We start from the raw sequence: 24,514 nt of genomic DNA on the forward strand, positions 1-24,514 counted from the left end.
TCTTGGATTGGAAGACTCAACATTGTGAAAATGACTATACTACCCAAAGCAATCTGCAGATTCAGTGCAATCCCTCTCAAACTACCAATGACATTCTTCACAAAACTAGAAAAAAAATTTCACAATTTGTATGGAAACACAAAAGACCTTGAATAGTCAATGCAATATTGAGAAAGAAAAACGGAGCTGGAGGAATCAGGCTCCCTGCCTTCAGACTATACTACAAAGCTACAGTGATGAAGACAGTATGGTACTGGCACAAAAACAGAAATATAGATCAATGGAACAGGATAGAAAGCCTAGAGATAAACCCACACACCTATGGTCAACTAATTTATGACAAAGGCGGCAAGGATATACAATGGAGAAAAGACGGCCTCTTCAATAAGTGGTGCTGGGAAAACTGGACAGGTACATGTGAAAGAATGAAATTAGAACACTCCCTAACACCATACACAAAAATAAACTCACAGTGGATTAAAGACCTAAATGTAAGACCAGACACTGTAAAAATCTTAGAGGGAAACATAGGAAGAACACTCTTTGACACAAATCACCGCAAATTTTTTTTGACCCATCTCCCAGAGTAATGGAAATAAAAACAAAAATAAATAGGACCTAATGAAACGTAAAAGCTTTTGAACATCAAAAGAAACTATAAACAAGATGATAAGACAGCCCTCAGAATGGGAGAAAATATTTGCAAACGAATCAATGGGCAAAGGATTAATCTCCAAAATACATAAACAGCTCATGCAGCTCAGTATTAAAAAAACAAACAACCCAATCCAAAAATGGGCAGAAGACCTAAATAGACATTTCTCCAAAGAAGACATACAGATGGCCAAGAGGCACATGAAAAGCTGCTCAACATCTCTAATTATTAGAGAAATGCAAATCAAAACTACAATGAGGTATCACCTCACACCATTTAGAATGGACATCATCGGAAAATTTACAAACAACAAATGCTGGAGAGGGTGTGGAGAAAAGGGAACCCTCTTGCACTGTTGGTGGCAATGTAAATTGATAGAGCCACTATGGAGAACAGAATGGAGGTTCCTTAAAAAACTAAAAATAGAATTACCATATGACCCAGCAATCCCACTAGTGAGCCTTTACCCAGAGAAAACCATAATTCAGAAAGACACATGCACCCCAATGTTCATTGCAGCACTATTTATGATAGCCAGGTCATGGAAGCAACCTAAATGCCCATCAACAGATGAATGGATAGAGAAGATGTGGTGCATATATACAATGGAATATTACTCAGCCATAAAAAAGAACGAAATTGGGTCATTTGTTGAGACGTGGATGGACCTAGAGACTATTATACAGAGTGAAGTAAGTCAGAAAGAGAAAAACAAATATCATATATTAACGCATATATGTTGAATCTAGAAAAATGGTACAGATGAAGGCACAGATATAGAGAACAAACGTATGGACACCAAGGGGGGAAGGCGGGGTGGGGGTGGTGGGATGAATTGGGAGGTTGGGATGGACATGTATACACTGATGTGTATAAAATAGATAACTAATAAGAACTTGCTATATTAAAAAAAAAGTAAACCAGCAATACAGAAAAAAGAATATAAAAACAAAATTCGGCAAGATAAGTATGGTTGTTGTTATTGAATGAATGAAGAAAATCCTGGTCACATAGGGAGGAAGGAATCCAATAAGTATTTGTGTACTGTGTATAATGAAAGAAAGAATGAATAAATGAATGAATGGAAGGTTGGAAGAAAGAAAGGGAAGTAATTTGACTGAGGTGAAACAGCTAATAAAATGTAAGAGCAAAATTTGGACTCATTTCTGCATGAGTCCAAGGCCCATGTCTTTTCCTCTCTGCCATACTGTTATAGACTGGTGTATGGAGGGTTAAGTAACTTAGAGACTTCATGTGCTTTGGGGCTTTAGGTACTGGCTCAGTATCCTTCTACTGAACTTTGAAATTATGGAGTTAATGATGTACATAAAATGCCTAAAACAAAACAAAACGAAATATAAACATATTCAATGGTACAGTCTGCTCCCAACAGCAGCTCTAACTCTACAGGAGAGAACTAGAAGAGAAGAGTGCGGTATTAACTTGAGATCCTCGATATTATCACTCTAACCTCTGGGCTACGACACGCTAAGGTCACACATTGACTCCCTAAGTCTCTCTCCCTTTCTAGAGCTGTCAAGACTGTGTTCCCTAACAAGAGAAGCTTCATTTTAACCCGTTCTACCTTTGCGGGGTCTGGCAAGTTTGCAGCCCACTGGTTAGGAGACAACGCAGCCACCTGGAATGACCTTCGATGGTCCATCGCTGGCATGCTCGAGTTCAGCCTTTTTGGTATCCCAATGGTGAGTCCACATCCCAGTCCCCAGAATGCCTCATGCTAGAAGTTTTTCAAATGATAAAGCTCCCCTCTACTGCCCTCCATGGCCCAGGGATTTAAAGTCTGGAGGGTTATGTGCTTCATCCACATCAGTATGACACTGATACCACAACATTCTTTCCTGTACTGCCTTATAAGGATAGAAGGTGCAAGCTTGAAGTGGTATCGTTGGAATATATATTTTTTAAGTACAACATACACACAAAAAAGTGCACATGTCCTTAAGGTTACAGTTGGCATCTTTTAGTTAAATTCAGCATATCTGTTCATTGAGCTCTTACTTCGAGCAAGGCATTGAACTAGGTATGCATGGTGAGGGTGGAGAGAAACATAAATATAGTAACAGAAACACCTTCCTTCCGCACACCCCCAAAGTCTCTCTCTCCCTCTCTCCCCCTCTCTCTCTCTCTCTCTCTCCCTCTCTCTCTCTCTCTCTCTCTCTCTCTCTCTCTCTCTATATATATATATATATATATATATATATATACATATATATACATATATATAAACACACACACACACACAATTATGACAAGCTAGGGTAAAAGTGCAAACAGGAACATGTCATTTAAATGTTAAAAGAAATCCTGAGAAAGGTACTTAACAACTGTAACAAGAGTACAAGGAACAATGGGAGTCCCAGGAGAGAGTAAATAGTAACTTCATGCAAGAGATGGCACTTGAGTTTAACCTTGAAAGTGGGTATGTTTTATCAGACTGATGGGGGGAGGTCATTTTAAGACTGAGAAATTTTAAGACTGAGACCAGCAAGGGGCAGAATTTGAGTGTCCCCAAAGGTTGGAGTGTAGGACTGGAATGAGAAATGATGCTGGAAAGGTGGGTTGGAACCAGGTTTTGAGGCGCTAGTAGGGCAGGCAGCAGGAGACCCTGGGGATTTTTGAATAGATGAATGACCTGATCAGAATTAGGCTTTGGAAAATTAATTCTCCTAGTGCTGTGGTCAAAGTAATAATATCAACGGTATTTCTAGTTGCTATTCACCAAAAAACTATTGTGCATCAAGTGTTTTACGTCCATTATCTCATTTACTAAAACCCTAGAGTGCCCACTTTAACAAAATGAGGAAACTGAGGCACAGAAGGGTTAAGTAATTCATTTGCATTCACCTGGCAGTAAAGAGTGGACATAGGATTTAGCCCAGTTCCATCACACCGAAGTAGCCTTCTCAGGAAGAGGTTAGTACAGCCAAGTACAGCTGGGAGGTCCCTGGTAGAAAGCAAAGCCCAGGAGCAGGGTGTGGTAATGGAAGTGAGGTACACATGCCGTCGCTGTCTGTGTGTCCTTCCAGGTGGGTTCTGACATATGTGGCTTTACACTGGATGCTCCTGAAGAGCTCTGCAGGAGGTGGATGCAGCTGGGAGCATTCTATCCATTTTCCAGGAATCACAATGGCCAAGGCTACAAGGTAAGTCTCCCAGGAGATATGATCAAAATAGACTTGGCATACGTTAGGACTGGATCTACCTGCATCCTGTCCGAGAAATCTGTTGAGCCAACTTCATACCTGGTGCTTCACTTAGGCTAATTGGGACCACCGTTTGCAATTAACCAGGACTCATGATGCACCATTAAAATGCCCTGCCGACACAACCCCTGCTGTTTCTACCACGGCAGTCAAGGAAATGGCGAGTGTGTGAAGGTTTTTCATCAAACCTCTATACACTTTATTTGCATTGCTCATTTTGTAGTGAGAATCAAATGAGGCAATACTTCAAAGTTATTTAAATGGCAGTCTACCGAGAGCACCCATAGAATGAATGAGGGGGGATGCAGTGCAGGGTGAAGAATGGCCACTTAACTTGGTGGAATGATCTCCCTTTGCCCAACCCTACTGCTCAGAGGCAAAGTTTGCAAGGTAGGCCCCAGGTCTTGCAGGAACAAAACTCTTGGTTGTGATGAATGGGGTCTGATATCTCCAAAGGCTTTTCTTATTTGTAACCAGGTGTCAATTGCAACCTCTTGTTTCTTCCCAGGCCCAGGATCCTGCCTCCTTTGGAGCTGACTCTCTGCTGTTGAATTCCTCCAGGCACTACCTTACCATCCGCTATGCTCTATTGCCCTATCTCTACACCCTCTTCTACCGTGCTCACAGCCAGGGGGACACGGTGGCCAGGCCCCTTCTGCATGAGTAAGTTCACCTAGCCCAAAGGAATTTTGTTAATGTAACTGGGTGACATTGACTGTATCATCAAATATAAGAGTGTAGGGACTTCCCTGGTGGTCCAGCGGGTAAGACTCTGCACCTCCAATGAAGGGGGCCTGGGTTCAATCCCTGGTCGGGAAACTAGATCCTGCATGCAAGTCAAAACCAAGAGTTCTCACTCAACTAAGGGTCTGCATGCCGCAACGAAGATCCCGCAAGCTGCAACTAAGACCGGCAGCATCCTAAATGAATAAGCAAATATTAAAAAAAAAATGAGTGGGGCTTCCCTGGTGGTGCAGTGGTTAAGAGTCCGCCTGCCGATGCAGGGGACACAGGTTCGTGCCCCAGTCCGGGAAGATCCCACATGCTGCAGAGCGGCTGGGCCTGTGAGCTATGGCTGCTGGGCCTGCGCGTCCGGAGCCTGTGCTCCGCAATGGGAGAGGCTGCAACAGTGAGAGGCCCACGTACTGCAAAAAAAATGAGTGAAATTAAAACAATCCAAACAGTTACTCAGATATATTTTTTTAACTTGAATAACGAGTTGGTTATATAGCAAGGCTATTGCTGCCTGTGTACTATTTTAGGTATATTTAAGTATTATAGCCTGTTCCATTTTGGGGAGAGAACTAGACTAAAAGTTGTGGTATTTGGGGTCTTTGTTCCACCAACTAACTCTATACCTAAGACAAATCATTTAAGTTCTTTCATCCTTAGTTTCTTTAGCCTTAATTTAAAGGATTTGATAGCTTGAACCTGATGGTCCTTTTGTAATGCACCATGTTCAGGCTCTAGGTCATTTACATACTAATAAGAATAGTATGGAGGATTTTCCTGAATTCAGAATTTTTATTGTCAGCCAATGAGTAGCTCTAATTTGACTCTAAAAAAAGAACACTTAAGAGACTTTCCTTAAAGCTGGCCACTTAGTATGAACTGATGCCTCTATAATATTAGCCGGCAAATAGTTCTGGGGTTTCCAGGCAATCCTGTTTCGGGGCTGGAATCTCGGGGAAGCTGCTGTGAGGCACCGGGGAAATTTAAGCTTGGTGGAGATTTGTAGTAGGAGAGGGTGTGTCCTCGCTTCCTAGCTAATGCTGTGGGACCCTCTGGTGGCTGCAGAGTGAGTAGCTCTGCAGTGGGGTTTGCTTTCTTATGACTGGCCCCGTCAGAATAAGGAGCCGGAAGCCTTGTTTAGAAACCCGAGGATTGAAGATGGTGCTGGGAAGTGTACGGAACTGGCTTGAGATGGAGGCTGTGATTTAGGCGGGGACCCTGCCCCAGTCGCTCATGCCTTTGGTAGCATTTCTCAGGGCTTGAACAGTGGGAACAGTAATGCTCTGTGTACATGATGCAAAAAAAAAAAAAAAAGGCATGAAAATAGAGATATTAGGTTGAACTGTGTTTGATGCTATGTAGATAAAAGCCTCAACCAGTTTTATTGGTTGGCTTTTAAGTGAATTCATTCTAACAGTTTTGAGCACAGATGTTCTGAAAGCCAAAGTGCCTGGATATTGGAGGATATACTTGCTGGTCATCAATGGGGGCATCTTTGAGGTCTATGTTGGTCATATCGTAGAAAAAGAAAAAAGTAACCCAGGTCTCGCTTATTAAAAATTAACAGAATAATTTTATAGTCTACGAAAGAAGAGACTTTTTCTTGTCAAAATCAAAATACAGTTAATTCCCTTCTGTGTCTGACATTTTAGGCCCTCAGGCATATATTATTATAATATATATTATATATTCATTATTGTGGGTAAGTTCTTGCTGTCTCCCAGAATTCTCTATTAAAGGTAGGTATCCTAAAAGAGAAAAGAGTAAAGTTTTTGTCTGCTTTTTTTGGGTGGCCAGATCTAGTTCCTTTTGGATAGTCAGCTGAAGTTTTAAAATGTCTTGCTTGTTTTACTTATTTTTTTAAGGGGGATATGACAAATAGAATTATAGCCTGGAACCTGCCTAGCATAGAGATACTGAAATAAGAACTTCTGTCCAAATTGGGGAAAGAATAGGAGGGTGCAGGGGCTAGGGAAAGTGGATCTGCCTGCAGGAGTGGGGAGACAGGGATTGAATAGGTGTCACGGAATAATTTGGGGAATTTGCCCCGGGCAGGGAGCCTTCAAGTTTTAGACAGGCTTGGGGGAGAGCTGCCAGAAAGCACCGGCCTAGATGTCATTGAACATTTCTCTGGTCTCTAGGTTCTACGAGGACAGCAACACTTGGGATGTGCAGCAACAGTTTTTATGGGGGCCCGGCCTCCTCATCACTCCGGTTCTGGCTGAGGCAAGTGTTCCCGCCGAGACACACTGGTGGTCTCTGTTCTTGCCCCTGGTAACTCCAGAATCCTCTCTTCTTGGAACCATTTGTCCTCTTTCTGTTCCAAACCCATTTCCAACATCTGTGGCTGGGGCAGCCTTGAAGACGGTGTGTTGGAGTTTGGGGAAGATGGGTATCTGATGGGTACACATTTTTGTCTCTAGAAGTCTTTTGTCCTTGACCAAGTTTCCAATCAGTATAGAAGCATCTACGGGTGACTCTGGGTTTAAGAATTGTCCTATGTGTTGTCAGATTCTCATAGCAGATCATGACTCGTTCCAGGATGCAGAGGCAGGAGGGAGCAGTGACCCAGCACTCACTCTAAGGTCAGGGTGATCTGGGTGTGTTTGTTGTCTCTGCCACTTGGTACCAGTGCCGTCTGGGGGAAATTATGTGCTGCTTCCTCAGCTGTAAGATGAGATAATAATAGTATGTATCACTGGAGACTCTTGGGAAGATTAAATGAGGTACGCAGTGTAAAGCTGGAATTTTTTTTTAATTATTCCAAATCCCACCCTCCAGCCCTGCCCTCTCTGCCAAGCCCAGCTTCACAGCACTGATGTCTCACGGCACTTCTCTTACATCCTTTCCTCCAAGCAGAACTTGCCTCTCAACCAGTGAAGGGAGTCCCAGATTTTCCTGGTTCTTGTCTCATCACTTCTGTGCACCGTCGTGTCCTTCTTCCTGTTTTCCACCTGGCTGCAGTTGACTCTGCTAACTGGTCTGGTTTGTGTCTAGAGAGGCTGTATTAGTTTCCTGTCGCTGCTGTAACAAACTACCACAAATGCAGTGGCTCATAACAACAAAAATCTATTATCTTACATTTCTGGAGGTAGGAAGCCCAACATGGGTCTCACTGGGCTAAAATCACCATGTTGGTGGGGCCGGTTGCTTCTAGAGGCTGTAAGGGAGAAATCCATTTCCGTGCCTCTTCCACCTTCTAGAGGCTGCCCGCATTCCTTGTTCTGTCTCCCTGCCTCACTGTCATCACATCTGCTTCTGTGACTCTAAAGCTGGAATTTTTACCACAACACCTATTTCAATACTATGATTATTATTCCTAATACGGTTCCATCTGGGATTTTTCTTTGCGTGGCAAGGTTATTGCCTCTGTTAGAAGAAAAGCACAAGTTGGTAGAGAAAAGAAAGGCCATTTATGCATTCTCAGCATGTGATTAAGAAGTTTTATCCCCTTCAGAGGCTGGGCCATAAAGGACAATAGTTTGTTTTAATTTCAGGGTGCAGAGAAAGTGACAGCATATGTGCCTGATGCCGTCTGGTATGACTATGAGACTGTAAGTAGCTTTCACTTTTCTTAAACTCTTCAAGCTGCATAGACAAGATACATCTGGGTAGACAGAAACATCTATCCATGCACTGAGGAATGTTTCTGTCGTGTTTGCAGTGATTTCATAGCAGAGTCAATAAAGTGAGATGAAGTCACTCGACATCAGTCATGATGAAATCTGAAAAAGATACCTTCATATACTTTATTCAGCAGCAAGATAAAGATGGAAGTAGAATGTCTCATGGGCGAATATTGGGGCTGGTGGACAATTTGAGCCTGGTTATAAATGAGATTCTAGTTCAGAAAACTATCAGTTTGTATAATGTATGTCAAATAGCCTCAGCGTGATATATATTCCCCAAGCCCCCAGCTGATCACAAAACCCATTGTTCTTAAATTCTTTTCCTTTTCTTGCTTGATGCCTGACTAGATAGCAATTCAACTGGGTGGGAGAAGGAAAGAGCTGGAGATAACTCCACGTGTGGTTAAGAGGTAGCGGTGATGTGCTCATGCCAATGTGTTTGATTTGTCTACGTGCGTCAGGGGGGCCGAGTGAAATGGAGGAAGCAAAAAGTGGAGATGGAACTTCCTGGAGACAAAATTGGACTTCACCTTCGAGGAGGCTACATCTTCCCCACACAGCAGCCAGCCACAACCACTGTGGCCAGGTATAGCATGGCTGGGAGTTTCCTTTAAGGGGGAGGCTGACAAACTTAGTTGTTTCTGTTCCCATCTGTTGCCCATGTAGAAGATGCTGAAGCATTATGTGGAATGTGGAGAGGAAGGGCACGTGTGTGCGTGTGCGTGTGCGTGTGTGCGTGTGCGTGTGTGCGTGTGTGTGTTCATCAAACTCTGTTCCCTGGATTTCTGTGGGCCTCTTCTGGGGAAGCTGTGAGTTAGAGCTGCATCCAAATGAATTTTGAAAGACCTTAATCCTGTCCTTCCTTAACCCCCCGACTTAACCCCCCACCCCCCGAGGGTGGTGAACCTTCCTAGTTTTCCTAGGAATATGTCAGTTTTAGCCCTGAAAGTCTCATGTTTTGGGAAACATCTCAATTCCGGGCAGACGGGGTCTGTTGATCACTCCACCTGCCTTTATCAGACCATCATTCTACCATGCTATGCACTCGACTCTTCATTCTCATTTCTAGGGAGTGGGGTCCACTTTCCACTCCCCTATGATGTCAATTTCCTGTTTCTTTCTTCCCACTGAGCCATTTCTTTCTTGTGATGCAAAACGGGGTTCAAAAATTACTTCCTGTGCACTTCAAATCTCGTTCATGTCACTCATTTCTCCTTGATGATTCTTTGATGCTCAAATTATAGACTCCATCTGTACTAAAGAGGCACACATTCACATCTGTGTCTCTAAATGTATTAGCTAATTTGCTTTTAATAGATGTAGTTTTTTGGAGGTTAGAAGTCTTTTTCTTTTGAACCTTCCTTACTGCCATAATTTTTCAAATTTAAACTTTTGTGATACTGATGGAAAATACTTATATATCCAAATACCACCTGGTTTCCTTTTCTCTAACTATTCAGCTTCATGCTGTTCTGCACACTGATACCAAAATTGTCTTTCCAAAGTGAAGATCTCAATTTGTTGCTTCCCAGGTTAAAGTCTAAATTCTATCATTAGTAGGTTGTTCAAGGCCAATCATAATCTGGTTTCAAGTTAACCTGTGTCTCCTGACACACCTTACCACACACCTATAGAACAGCCATGCCAAAAATCTTGTTATTCTCCAAACATACTCATCTATTTCCCTGCATTTGGGCTTCAGTACTTATTACCTTTTTCAGCATTCTTTGCCTGATACATTCTTAATCATCTTCCAAATTACACTCTGATTTCATCTGCGAGAAATCTTCCCCAACAATTCCAGCAGAGGGTGTGCTGCCACTTCCAACTTTCTGGTCATTTTTTAATACATTTTTTCCCTTAATATTGTTAAGTATTTCAGTCATAGTTATTCTATACTTCGTAACTGAAAATTCTATTGTATAAAATCCTTAGTGGAATCTAAATCTATTGTTAGTTGTTTTTGCCAACTTTCTTTCATGTTGGCTTGTTACCTCGTGTATTTAGTAATTTTTTGGTTTTTCAAATGTGGTGATCTCAAGGATCCAAATAGGTCTCATTCCCCCAGAGATGATTAGCCTGCTCTTTGGTTGCCAGCCAGGACTGCTGTCAACTTGGGTTTCACATTAGCACCCTTCAAGGACGATGTGTTTAATTTATGTAGGGCCAAGTAGTAGTTTAGTGGGTGAGTCCTTAAGAGTATGCAGTGTCCTCCAGAATATTTAGGCCACCATACTGCTCGAAGTGTCACTGTGGACTCCTGTAAGGATTTTAACTTTTGTGTCACTCTTTACTTTCTATTTTGACTATTTGGTGAATATATTTAATCTTTCTTACAATATTTAAGGTCATCAATGTAGTTCTGGTCTATTTGTTTTTGTATCTCTTAGACTTCCTAGCAATGAAAGCTACTCAGTACATGCATGTTAAGTGAAAGCAGGTGATTTTGTTGACACTGGAACCTGGCTTGCACAGGGCACAGTGGAAGGCTGACCTATGAAAGAATATAATAGGGGGTGTGAGGGATGCAACAGGAGTAGGAAATCGGGAGGTGGTCTAGAGGAGGGGCGAAATAAGAGATTTAAATGCAGTTGCTCCTTCTTTCTCCCTCTTTCTCTATGTGCATCTATTTCAGCATCTTTTGAGTAGTGTTTTGTGTTTTATATTCTGAGTTATAAAGCAGATAATTAGAATGTTTTCTTTTCCTCTCTCGAAATGAACTAATAATAAATAATCAAATTAGGAAAATTGCCATTATATAGATGGACCTTATTGTATTTTCTTGCTTTCTGAGTCAACATGGTTCTTAGGCAGGGAACAAATATATCCCCCTGACAGCAGTTAATACTTCTCCTGCATGTATCAGCTGTAAAATGATTAGGCTTGAACCAATTATTGTCTCGGATTTCTTTCTCTTCTAATAGTCTGTATTCAAAATAATAATAGCATCAGCAGGTTTTATTGTAGCTATTGCAGTGATTCTGGTGATTAAATTCTTGCCTCCTTTATAGATGTTTATTGCTAATGTTTGGAGTGGTGCTGTCGCCTGTGACATTACCCATTCTAGAAAGTGATGCCCCTGTTGATTTTGCCTTTGTGCCTGAAGAAAAGCAGAGCCATCTGCTGCTAGTGACCTGTCCCATTTGAAATCTGATAGAATCCTTCACAGCTCATTTAGCAAAATTCTTTGAGTCCCAAGTCTTTGCCTCTCACATAAATCTTGTTTCTCACAGTCGAAGGAACCCTCTTGGTCTTATCATTGCCCTGGATGACAACAAAGAAGCAAAAGGCGAACTTTTCTGGGATGATGGGGAAACGAAAGGTGAGCACAATGTTGCCGTTTCCAAACCTGCATCTTCGAGTTACTCCTGCTGGTCATTCAGCGGTGGGAGAAATCTCACCAGGCCCAGTAACATTAATCACTCAAGAGAATTTTGATTTCGGTTGTGCTGTTCAGGAATAGTGGTAGTTGGACCACAGGTGGAATGAAAACACATCTCTACCTCTTAGAATTCTCCCACTGGCCAGCTGCATATATAGGCTCTCATTTTATTATCAAAGGGCACCTGAAAGAAATGTTTTCTAGACTGTTTCTGCCATTCATTGCACACATCTTCCCTCCAAATACTTATGAACAAACGTGGATGATGTGTAAAACCTACCTGTGCTAGTCAGGCAGTGAGAAGACACCTTTCTAGTGCACCCGAATCTAGCCATGCTTCTTAATCTGTCTCCAATACATTAAAGATTCTTGTGGCTCAAGCTTAGGAAATAGCTTCGCTTGAGGTATATGCCTTGGAAGCACTTGGAAGGGAACCTTTTCAAGGTTAAGGTAGGAAGGAAAAGTGAAAACAGTGTCTTGGCCTTGGACACTCTCTCTAATCTTGTCATTCTCAACATGTAGCTTCAAGGAGTGCCAGGATGAAATCTGTCCTTCTGTAGTGGGCAGGCCAGAGTCTGACTTGCTTTAATCTCACTTTCAGATACTGTGGCCAATAAAGTTTACCTCTTATGTGAGTTCTCCGTCACCCAAGTGAGTAGTATATTTTTATGAATCTTAAGTGTGGGCTTTTGTCTGGCCGTTAACTCATATGTGTTTGTGTATGTGTGTAATTTTATTTGTAGCTTCATTTATGACAATAGGTGACCACATTTCAGTTTATGACTTAACACCTAATAATTGAATCGTTCATGTTAGTAAAAAGAGGCAATGATATGGATAAATCAAAGCAGTCTTTTTAAATGAAGTTTTAAAAAATTTCTCTCTCTGTATGTGTGTTTCTCTCTCTCTCCTTTTTCTGCCCCCCTCAGGGGAAAAATAAGTTTGTACTTGAGCACACGTTAGTAGAGACAGCTAAGAGCCATTTGGAGCGGTCTTGAGTATCCGGTCTAGGATGAAGTATTGGAGTGATTTGAGAATCTGTGTATTTAAGGCAGATCTTTGTACTTAACTGTTTTGCAGAACCACTTGGATGTGAAGATTTTGCAATCAACCTACACAGACCCCAATAATTTAGCATTTAAAGAGATTAAAATCCTTGGGACCCAGGAACCTACCAATGTTATAGTGAAACACAGCGGTGTCAAAATTCAAGTTTCTCCTAATGTCACTTATGATTCTAACCTCCAGGTAAAACCCCATTTTGTTGAGATAGTTTGTAAAGAATTCTTCATCGCTTATGATGTTCCTTTTTGCCAACGTTGCATGGGTTTCTTTTTTTTTTTTTTTTTTTTTTTTTTTTTTTTACAGATTGGCTATTTATGCATAATTCGTAAGTCCATCTGGTCTTTTAGTTCAAGCTTTCATACTGGCTAATGAAATCTCTTTGTCCCTACTTTTAGATTCCAAGGAGAGAGAATCATTTTGGCCCTGCATCTGAAATCCATGCTGATTCCGGAGTCCATGAGTCTATAGTTAAAAAACAGTCTGAATTCTGGCACAGATGAACAGCTGTGGGGTCTTAGACATGTCACTCATCAATCTGGGTTGCTGTTTGCATGCCACTCATCTGTCTGCGTTGCAGATTGCTTAAGGAGAGAGGCAGCACAGTTAGGGATAAAGGCGTGAGCCAGACAGGACAGGGTGTAGGAGCAGCGGTACGCGGGCCTCTCACTGTTGCGGCCTCTCCCGTTGCGGAGCACAGGCTCCGGATGCGCAGGCTCAGCGGCCATGGCTCACGGGCCCAGCCGCTCCGCGGCATGTAGGATCTTCCCGGACCGGGGCACGAACCTGTGTCGCCTGCAACGGCAGGCGGTCTCTCTCAACCACTGCGCCACCAGGGAAGCCCTGCATGGGTTTCTGAAGGACCAGAGCACACTGTGAAGACTGGGGTGGGGAGTCAGAGGGTTAGGACAGAAAAAAATAAAGAGTGGGCCAGAGCTGGGATTAACAAAGGAGCTGCTGAGACATGGGAGGAGGTAAACTGGTCCTTTCATCTTTATTCCCTTATCTGTCCCTCAGTCTTCTGTCCTCTCTGACTCTAACAGAAGAAGAGCGAAGTCAGGAGTGTCGGGAACAGGATTGGAGGAAAACTGGGTCTGAAAGCTGCTGATTGATTGATGCTAGAAGGGTTGAGGTGGGAGGTGGGATTCCCATTCATTAAAATTTCGAGGTGCTTTTTTTTTTCTTTTACTGTATTGAGCTATATAGATTCTCACTACAACACATACATTTTTAGGAAATATTTTAAGTCAAAGAATTGGATAAGCTTAGCTAATGGCTACTCACTTGTTTAGGTGGTAATAATGAAATAATTTTTCCTCACTTTTAATGAGGGCTGAAGTTCCTGGATAGGCTGTAATCAGCTCCTCTGAAATCTTAGTGTTACGAGGAATCCTTTCCCCCAACACCCCCTGCTACAGGTGCTCCAAATGATCTAGGATTGGGAGCTGCTGGGTCAGCGTGGTTTGTGAGGGACCGTCCAAATTTGGAAAAAATAAGTAAATTTAATCTTCTACTATAATGATATATTGGTTGCATTTGACATTTTGTCTTGACAACATACATTGAGGGTGCATACATTATAAAGTTAGAAATAAAGTATTATATGGCTAGTTGTGTGTACAGCAAAGTGCAAGCCATTTGAAAGATGCACATATAAAAATAAACTAATTAAATGTTTGATAAATATATTAATAACTATACAACCAAAGGAACTCTTTTATTGTTTGAATTTAGGTGGTGGAGAAACACATGAAACTATTGGGAAGGGGACAGGCCACCCAACCCTCTAGGAAATGTTAATGTATATTCTGCCCAATTTCATGTTCAAAGCTTAACAGAGTCATTGAGCAAACCTTTGGAGACATCAGGGCTAGAGCTGGACCTTGAAAGATGGTACATCTGGTAGAGATTTGTTCAGCTGCAAGTGACAGGAGACTCAGCAAAATGGTATTTTAAACAAATTGGGATTTTTTTCCCTTATGGGGCTGGAAGTTTAGGAAGTAGTCAGTTGCTGGCATTGGTTCAGTGGCTCAAGGTTGTCAGGGTTGAGGTCTTTTCTTCTCTTGTGATTAGAAATGGTGGCTTAATTCCAGTCACTCTAGCCTTGTTAGAGAACAAATAAAAATAAACAAAGAAGAAGAAGCTGGAAGGAAAAGGGAAAAGCTGAAGGTGAAGGGAAGGGAGGGGCAGGCCCTTAAATCAAGAAAGAAATACTTGGCCAATGGACTTGCACTTACCTATTAATGGCCACAGCTGTGTTACATGGCTTCAAAAAAATTAGTTCTTAATCGAGAACTTTAGTGCTCTAAACTGAAATAGTAAGAAGGGAATTTTACAGGGGGCAGGCAGCTAGCAGTAAGTTCCACAGGTAAGCACCATTTTCCTAGAAAAGGCGTTTGCTTAGATAAAGCAGTCAAGGTTGAAGAATCAGGATAAGCCAGTCTCGGACCAAGAATAGCCTTTTGTGAGTCTGTGAGTACTGAATAACTGGAATAGGTAGGATCCACTTTTGGAAGGGGATCAGTTTGGACAGATTAACTTGTGGTCAGATTTTGGAGGGTTTTAGATGCCAAAATAAGAAGGATCTGATCTGATTCTCAAAGGGTCTCATATTGATCCTTGAGTCAATATGTGCCACTGTGAGAGCGTTGTTCTGGGGTGGGGTTTGAGGTACAGGGAAGTGCAAGATGAATGTAGACTGGGGAGAGACTGGGAGAAGGATGATAACCCTTAGCATGAGATTTTATGCCTCTAGACAAATGAGAACTTTCACTATGGAAATTACTAATTAAAGAGGAGAGGACCATAAGAAAAACACGTAGAAAAATATTAAGTGTTTGAATTAGTGAATGGGACTCAAAGAAAATTTCAAGTCTTGAGGCTCTGGGCTTGGGGAAATGAAGAGGTTGGGATGTTAGAAATGGAAGGAAATGTAATGATTTTGCCAATTCACCAATGTTGCAGTTGGTGAAACTGAGACCCAAGGAATTGAAATAGTTTGTCTAAGTTTCCACAGTGGAATGGAGGGGAGAACCCAGGCCACATGTGATTCTTATTTCTGTGTTCCTGCCCCTACTCCAGACCAATGGGGAATGCTGTTTGGGGAATGGAGGACAAAATGATGAGCTCAGTATGGGGTGACACCACATGCTTTTGTGTGCTGTGCTACAAGGGGGCTGCAGAAGAGAGCCTTCCCAACAATATAAGGAACAGAAGAGGAGTCAGGGGAGGAAAGAAAGGGCTGATTACAGAAGGTTGTAGTTGACGTGATTCTTTTCAAAATGTTATGTACAAATTCTGATAGAATTGTGCCATTTGCCCTGTGGTTACTGGTTAGATCTCTGCCCTCTCTCTCTTTGTGTAAGCTCCAGTGCTATGTTGCTTAGATTGTTGAGAGTCTGGTCTGATTTATGTTTTCTTTCCTAAAAGAAGTTTCAGACCTTACAAGGTCTTTGTCCTGAGGTTACATTTGCTTGATACTTTCCCATTCTTACAGGTGGCCCTTATCACAGAAATTGATCTTGTCCTGGGAGGAATATACACGGTGGAGTGGGATGTGAAGATAAGGGATGCAGAAAAAATTGACTGTTATCCTGATGAGAATGGTGCTTCTGCAGAAAACTGTACCGCCCGCGGCTGTGTCTGGGAGGTAACCATAGTGACAGTGTTAATGTACATTAAAATCCCAGGATATTGAATATGGTTCCCTGTGCTATAGAGTAGGACCTTGTTGTTTATCCGTCTTCTATATAACAGCTTGCATCTGCTATCCCCAAACTCACAATCCATGCCTCCCCCACCCCCCTCCCCCTTGGCAACCTCAAGTCTGTTCTCTATGTCTGTGAGTCTGTTTCTGTTTTGTAGATATAGGTTCGTTTGTGTCATAGCTTAGATTCCACATGTAAGTGGTATCATATGGTATTTGTCTTTCTCTGTCTGACTTACTTCACTCGGTACGATAATCCCTGGGTCCATCCATGTTGCTGCAAATGGCATTATTTCAGTCCTTTTTATGGCTGCGTAGTATTCCATTGTATATGTGTACCACCTCTTCCTTATCCATTCATCTGTTGATGGACATTTAGGCTGTTTCTATGTCCTGGCTATTGTGAATAGTGCAGCTATGAACATAGGGGTGCATGTATCTTTTTGAATTGTAGTTTTGTCTGGGTATATGCCCAGGAGTGGGATTGCTGGATCATATATCAACTCTATTTTTAGTTTTTTGAGGAACCTCTATACTGTTTTCCACAGTGGCCACACCAATTTACATTCCCACCAACAGTGCAGGAGGGTTCCCTTTTCTTCATACCCTCTCCAGCATTTGTTATTTGTAGACTTTTTAACGATGGCCGTTCCTAACAGTGTGAGGTGGTAAAATCCTCTACACTTAATCTACAATTTCACAAGCACAGCACCAGTGCCTATATCACTACTTAAAATCCATAGAAAGGACAGACTTCCAAAGTAACCTGAGTTTTTATCTGGATGTGAAGAATACGTAAGGATGGGAGTGGGACTTTTTTTTACAAATATTTTACATGGAGACCAGGAATGAAAACTGATGTCACTACCAAAGAGTATATAAGGAAATGACTGGTTTTATCTTTATCTCCCTGCAAATTGCCTTTTCTAGCCCCTTTATATCTGATAATCTTAGAACTCATGCTGAGCTGGATTTGGCTTTACTTTTCAGGTATCCGGTTCTCCTGGAGTCCCTTTGTGCTATTTTGTCAATGATCTATACTCTGTCAGTGATGTTCAGTATGACTTACATGGGGCCACAGCTGTCCTCTCCTTAAAGTCTTCGTATGCCTCCTCTTTGCCCTCCGTACCCGTGAACTCCCTCCGTCTGAATGTGACCTACCATAAGGATAACATGCTGCAGTTTAAGGTATGTGTTTACAGTATACGTGTCAAGTACCTACTTGGCACTTTTCATTTCCATTATTCTTTGCTAGTTAGGTTACAAAACCCTGAAATCAGTCTGCTCTTCTAAGTTAGCCATGCTACAATATACTAGATCATTATCCTAAGAGTAATTGGAGACCACTGATGGAACAGTGTGACACCTGTTCTAAATTGCACTTTGAAACGATTGCTGTGTCTACTGTAAGGAAAGTGGTTGGGAGGACAAGAGTGAAAAAGGAGAGACAAGTTAGGAGGCTACCAGTTAGGAAATCCAGATGAGGGACTGAGCTTAAACCAGGTACAGAAAGGAGATGGAGAAGTGGACATCTTTGAGAGAGTGAGAAATAGCATTATGGGATCTGGTGATTAATTACAAGTAGTCTGTGAGGGAGAGAGAAGCATCAAGATGATTACCATGTTTCTAGCTTATGTCTTTATATGGATGGTGGTGACATTAACTGGGATGGGAAAACTGAAAAGCTTTGAGCTTAGGCAAAATAAAATGATGAGTTCAGTTCTGAACACTGAATTTGGGATATATGAAATACCTACAAGAGTGTACTGATCTCTTTCTCTCCCATGATTTAATTACATCTCAGGACAAGCGATGGGCTGTTTTTGATATCTTTTTCACTATTGAATTGTAAGTTTCTCAAGGACAGGAATCTGTCCCTTCATCTCTGTGCTCCTGAAATGTAACACAAAGCTTAGGAGATAGTAAGTTCTCAAAAGTTTATTGAGAGAATAAATGAAAGACTCAGGCCAGTGTGGCATTGCTTGAAATGTTCTTGACAATCTGATATCAACCTGGACAGTGAGCTCTTTCACATCTTCTAATGTAGGGATGATACTCTTTTATCTTTCTATCCTCCCTGTAACACTGGCAAGTGGTAAGTGCCTAATGGGTTTGAAATAAATGAACTTGATCAAGTTTCCAGGTTTAATTCTTTCCTATTCTACCTCCTGATTATATAGCAGCCTCTCCAAAATATTTGCCTCTTTCTTTTCATTCTCTGTGCCTTTGCATTTATATCTCTGCCAGGAAGCACTTGATTTTCATTCTGTGCTTGTTTAATGACTGAAAATCTTTTTAAGACTCAGCCTTTTCCCTCATGAAACTGTCTCAGTCTTCCAGAAACATTGTTAGGCATTTCCTTTCCTATAACCTCACAATACTTCTGTATAGCTCTACATTAACACGTATCACTCAGGTAGTGTGGGCACCTCTCTTTCACTTTCCATTAGTATGTGGACTTATTAAAAGCAATAACTGTGTCTTACTCAGTTTAGTAATCCTTGTGTCTAGTACAGTATCAGGTAAGAATATAGTAGGTACTCAGTGAATCAATTTAGACCCCATTTTTAACAAGGACATCTATGATTATTTTAATCAAGTAGAGTTCATTTTTTTAAAAAAAATCTTTATTGGAGTATAATTGCTTTACAATGGTGTGTTAGTTTCTGCTTTATAACAAAGTGAATCAGTTATACATATACATATGTTCCCATATCTCTTCCCTCTTGCATCTCCCTCCCTCCCACCCTCCCTATCCCACCCCTCTAGGTGGTCACAAAGCACCAAGCTGATCTCCCTGTGCTATGCGGCTGCTTCCCACTAGCTATCTGTTTTACGTTTGGTAGTGTATATATGTCCATGCCTTTCTCTCGCTTTGTCACAGCTTACCCTTCCCCCTCCCCATATCCTCAAGTCCATTCTCTAGTAGGTCTGTGTCTTTATTCCTGTCTTACCCCTAGGTTCTTCATGACATTTTTTTTCTCTTAAATTCCATATATATGTGTTAGCATACGGTATTTGTCTCTCTCTTTCTGACTTACTTCACTCTGTATGACAGACTCTAGGTCCATCCACCTCATTACAAATAGCTCAATTTCATTTCTTTTTATGGCTGAGTAATATTCCATCATGTTTTTTGGGGGGGGGGATTTTTTTTCAGTTCAGAAATGTTTTCAGGTATTCACATACAGTCACACACCCACACACAAAGTAATAAAGGATATATTCATAAATTCCAGACTGATTTCCCAAGGTGGAACCAATATCAAAGGAATGTGTTTATGTAATACAGGCTTTAAAAATGAGATATGACAGACTCAGATCAAAATAGTAAATGTGGAGTTGTTCTTTGATTTGTTAATTAAATTTCCAGTATCATGAGCTTAAAGCAGACAAATGTAGCGTTCAGACTCCTTGTCAAAGACATCAAGTTTCTGCTAAGAGTATAGGTTTCAAGACAACTATACTTGCCTAAAATCTATTTCCTCTGGTCCTAGATTTATGATCCCAACAACAACCGGTATGAAGTTCCAGTCCCTCTCAACATACCCAGGGTTCCATCCAGCACCTCTGAGAGTCGACTCTATGATGTCCTCATTAAGAAGAATCCTTTCGGGATTGAAATTCGCCGGAAGAGTACAGGCACTGTAATGTAAATGGCTCTTAGTCTGACTTGGAATTGATGATTACCTGTATCATTGCCAGGTCCATTGTCCTTGGGGATATCTTGCTCAAAGCAACACACTGTCCATTTCCAGATTCATGAACAAGTTATTTCCTTCTGTTCTTATGAGAAATCTTTAGTGCCCTGGGAGTAATTCCTGAGGCAGCTGCATGTACCTAGGGATTCATTCAACAAATGTTTATGGGGTGCCTTCTCCATAGTACGTGGTTATACAAGATGAGGTCTTTCTTTTTATGACAAAAAATACTAAGGAAATAACAAAAATAATTTAAGTTAAAATATGTAGCGGTTTAGATAGTGACAACTGCTATGCAGGAAAAAGAACAGGGTGATTGATAATTATGGGGAAGTTACTGCTTTTGATACTGTGGTCAGAGGTGGTCTCTCCAAGGAGGTGACATTTGAAATAGGACCTGGATGAGCAGAAGCAGCCTCCCCCATGGAGATGGGGGAGGAGTGAGAACACTTCAAGCAAATTGAGTAGTCAGTGCACAGACCAAGAAACAGGAGCAAACTTGCCTTATTAAGGGGAAAAAAGTCCAATGTGGTGGCAGTAGTATCGTAAGTAAGGAAGCGAGTGCGGGGAGACGAGGCTGGGGTCCAGGTGGCTTCAGATCAGGAATGGCCTTGAAGACGTCACAAGATGTTTCAATGAGAATCACTGAAGAATTGCAAACGGGTTGACATGATGTGAGATGCTTAAAAAGTAATCATTCTGGATGCTGTGTAGACAATGGACTATAGTGAGGCAAGGGTGGAAACTAGGTCTGCTGTGAAGTGGTGGCAGCTGAGATGGTGAGACATTGGATTTGGCATTCTGGAGGGACCACTAGAAGGAGGTAGTGATAGAGGAAAATAGAAGAAAGAACTGGCTCCTGGGCTTGTATAGCAAGGGAGTCTCTGATTATTTTAATCGTATAGACTTTATGTTTTGTGTGGGAGGTCAACAGGGGGGTTCTGAGTGGGAGGAGGAAATCAAGAGTCCAATTTCCCTGAGAAGTCAGTTGCTTGAAGCTATTAGAACAGCCCATTTCTTTTGCAAACGTACCCTTTTGTGTTGCAGTTGGGACTCTCAGCTCCTTGGCTTCACCTTCAACGACATGTTCATCCGCATCTCCACGCGCCTCCCCTCCCAGTACCTCTATGGCTTTGGGGAAACTGAGCACACAGCCTTTCGAAGAGATTTGAACTGGAACACGTGGGGAATGTTTTCCCGAGACCAACCCCCGGGGGTAAGGGCAGAGCATTTGGGATCTGTGTCTTTGCCCCTGTCCACCCACACTGGGTATGCTTCACGTTTCATCTTTCCAACACTCAACTTGGATGGTCACATTCTGCTTTTAGGCAAGTGGGCCAATTCTCGGGTTTCTTTGTTTCTTATGTGTTTATTTCACAGAGAAGACTAGACACACCTTATCAATCAATCTGTTGAGTTTCTTTCTCAATCTCTGTCTTTTTTCCCCCTTTGTCTTCTAACCTCCTGCCACTTCTCCCCATGACTCTCCCAGTACAAGAAGAATTCCTATGGTGTCCACCCCTACTACATGGCACTGGAGGAGGATGGCAATGCCCATGGGGTCCTGCTGCTGAACAGCAACGCCATGGGTAAGATGATGCTGGCATCTCCCCTTATTTTTGTGAATCAGTCATCCTTGAGGAACTTTAGAATGTGTTTGATCATGTTGCCCCTCAAGTCAAAATTATTATCTTGTGGAGAGTGCTTTTTATTTTTTTTCTTCATTCTCTTTAGCAGTTCTGTTTATTTCAATTCAGTAACGTGTAGTAATAAGAATTAACTCTTATTTGGCATAAACAACGTAAGAAGGGGTAGCAAAACCAAGCAAGTCCCAAGTATCCTGGAGGTCAGCCAGTGGGAGCCTCTAATATAATTTGAATTAGTGATGAAGCTGGGGGTCAGAGCACTCACTCTGGGGGTACGAGGGTGTAAAGAAAATTTGCGTGGTATTTTGGAAAGGGGGTGGAAAATCAGGAAGTGGGGTTGAAAAGCATGCTTGTGAAAACTGGTGAAGTCTGAATATGGCCTCTACCTGAGTTAATAGTATTATATCAACATCAGTTTCCTGGTTTTGACAATGTACAATGGTTATGTAAGAAGTTATCATTGGGGGAAGCTGGGTGAATTGTCCAAGAGAACTCTTAGTACTATTTTTGCAACTTCTTGTAAGTTTTAAACTATTCTGAAATAAAAATGATAATAACAATTTTAAAAGAGCAGAAGGACAAAGCATATAATAAGGTAATAAGTGCATGAAAGGGAAGAAAATCCAGGCACAGATTATCCTGCAGACCTTCACTTAACTTTTAAAATTCTGTGTAGGTATAGTACAAAATACCTTCTCTCAGTACGCTACAATAGGGAGGCATAGGAAGAGGGAGAATGTATGAATTTCAGGGGTAATTTCTCACTTGAAGGTTTCCATATTGATTGGTATTCTCCTACATTTCCAGATGTGACATTCCAGCCCTTGCCTGCCTTGACATACCGTACCACAGGAGGAATTCTGGACTTTTATGTCTTCTTGGGGCCAACTCCAGAGCTTGTCACTCAGCAGTACACTGAGGTAGGAGGGAATTCAACTGGTTACCAAGTATTTATACAGCACATTCTATAGTTCTTAGATGATAACTAGAATTGTTGGTCTTTCTGGGAGACAGGTAGGCTATAGAATAAGGAACAATAAATACATCCTGATAACCATTATATCCGTAGCCTCTCAGAGCATTGCAGACTAGCAGAAGTGTCAAAAGTAGTGGTGCCGCTGGCGGTAGTTGGCAGTGACAGTGCTAATAGTGGTGATGGTGGTGATGGTGGTGGTGGTGATGATGGTGGTGGCAGTGAGGGTGGTGATTGTGGTGGTGAGGGTTGTGGTGGTGGTGATGATGGCGATGGTAGTAATGGTGGTGGTGGCAGTGAGGGTGGTGGCAGTGAGAGTGGTAATAGTGGTGATGGTGGTGATGGTGGTGGTGGTGGTGGTGATGATGGCGGTGATGATGGTGGTGGCAGTGAGAGTGGTGGCAGTGAGGGTGGTGATTGTGGTGATGAGGGTTGTGGTAGTGGTTGTGGTCATAGTGGTCCCAACAGTTGCTCTGGCAGCAGCAACAAACACAGACATAAAACTTACTATATGTCACTGATATATTACTTGTTGCATGTCAGAGCACTTTACATACGTTAACTCATTCAGTCTTCACAAAAACACTATGAAACAAATATATTATTATCCTCAATTTACAAGTGAAGAAACAGGTATAGAAGAGGTTATTTCACTTTTGCCCAGAGTCACATAGCCAGCAGAGACTGGATCCCGTATGGTTACCCAGACATTTTGGTATTTTGCTTCTGAATTTCGTGTTCTTAACCAGTAAGCTGGTCTGCCACTAGGAATCAGGGTAAAATCAGGTTTTCCAAAACTCCTAGGGAGAGAGGTCAAGCCTGGCAGGAAGCTTTCTCCAAGTTATCTCAGTGGCTCTGCATCCTCTTAGTTTCTCTCTGGATTTGAATTTGTTGATTATCTAACTGGGGACACTGGAAAAATATTCTTATTACTTTGTGTACAACTTTAACCCAGATTCTTCTTCTTAAGGACTAAACTTTCTGTTTATTTTCTAGTTGATTGGTCGGCCAGTGATGGTTCCTTATTGGTCCTTGGGGTTTCAGCTGTGTCGCTATGGATACAAGAACGACTCTGAGATTGGTAGCTTGTATGATGAGATGGTGGCTGCCCAGATCCCCTATGTACGTTGTCAGTCTGTGGGGTACTGGCTCTGGGACCGCATGGCCAACCCTTGTCTCTGTATCTGGATTAGTTTGTCTGATTTTTATCAGGTTCTATAAAATTACAAAGTACTTTCTCATACAGTATCACACTCAGCCCCACCCCTACCCAGTAGTAATATAAGGGGGGGGTGTCATTGTCCCCAACTTGAAGAGTCACAGTGATTTGCCAAAGGAGGAGGGCATTGGGTGGTAAACCATTTACATACTTAATTTTATTCTATTGATTTTTCTATTGTTTATGATTGTTCCTACTAATGGAAAGTATAGCATGCAATATTTTATTCTTAATAAGAAAGCTGTGTCTGATAAGCCCCAGGATTAGTGATTCCAAAGCAATTACAGTTGCTTTTGTTTGTTTTGTTTTAATGGGCTTACTATCCATGTTGTATTAGTACGGGGTAGTTTTACATTATGTTATTTTTTCTGAGTATGAGCCACTGATACCAGGGGCAGCCTCTGGGGATGGGGTGGTAGCCACAATCGCTCCTTATAATGGCCCTTCACAAAGCACTTTCATCTGCTGCTTTCATTTATCTCCACAGCCTTGCCAGTTCGGCATTATCATCCTATTTTTTGCAAATTTAGTTTTTTCTATTTTATGACTCAAAATTTGAAAATTAGGTGAATTTTCCAGAACCTA

At 41.8% G+C, this 24,514-nt stretch overlaps 1 protein-coding gene across 1 annotated transcript in view; it reads left to right on the forward strand.

The window, feature by feature from the left end:
- LOC103081817 (maltase-glucoamylase, intestinal) overlaps positions 1 to 24,514 on the forward strand; it is a 78,849-nt gene that overhangs the window by 27,418 nt on the left and 26,917 nt on the right. Inside the window, exons 15-30 of the mRNA XM_007466633.1 lie at positions 2,187 to 2,358; positions 3,703 to 3,819; positions 4,388 to 4,542; positions 6,753 to 6,837; positions 8,109 to 8,165; positions 8,702 to 8,826; positions 11,474 to 11,562; positions 12,224 to 12,273; positions 12,703 to 12,870; positions 16,181 to 16,333; positions 17,381 to 17,578; positions 19,888 to 20,042; positions 21,139 to 21,307; positions 21,584 to 21,680; positions 22,545 to 22,657; positions 23,707 to 23,832. Of these exons, the coding sequence (XP_007466695.1) occupies positions 2,187 to 2,358; positions 3,703 to 3,819; positions 4,388 to 4,542; positions 6,753 to 6,837; positions 8,109 to 8,165; positions 8,702 to 8,826; positions 11,474 to 11,562; positions 12,224 to 12,273; positions 12,703 to 12,870; positions 16,181 to 16,333; positions 17,381 to 17,578; positions 19,888 to 20,042; positions 21,139 to 21,307; positions 21,584 to 21,680; positions 22,545 to 22,657; positions 23,707 to 23,832 (2,029 nt within the window). The remainder of the gene's footprint in view (positions 1 to 2,186; positions 2,359 to 3,702; positions 3,820 to 4,387; positions 4,543 to 6,752; positions 6,838 to 8,108; positions 8,166 to 8,701; positions 8,827 to 11,473; positions 11,563 to 12,223; positions 12,274 to 12,702; positions 12,871 to 16,180; positions 16,334 to 17,380; positions 17,579 to 19,887; positions 20,043 to 21,138; positions 21,308 to 21,583; positions 21,681 to 22,544; positions 22,658 to 23,706; positions 23,833 to 24,514) is intronic.

This window comes from Lipotes vexillifer, unplaced genomic scaffold (assembly GCF_000442215.2).
Source record: "Lipotes vexillifer unplaced genomic scaffold, Lipotes_vexillifer_v1.1 scaffold71, whole genome shotgun sequence".
Taxonomy (NCBI): Eukaryota; Metazoa; Chordata; class Mammalia; order Artiodactyla; family Lipotidae; genus Lipotes; species Lipotes vexillifer.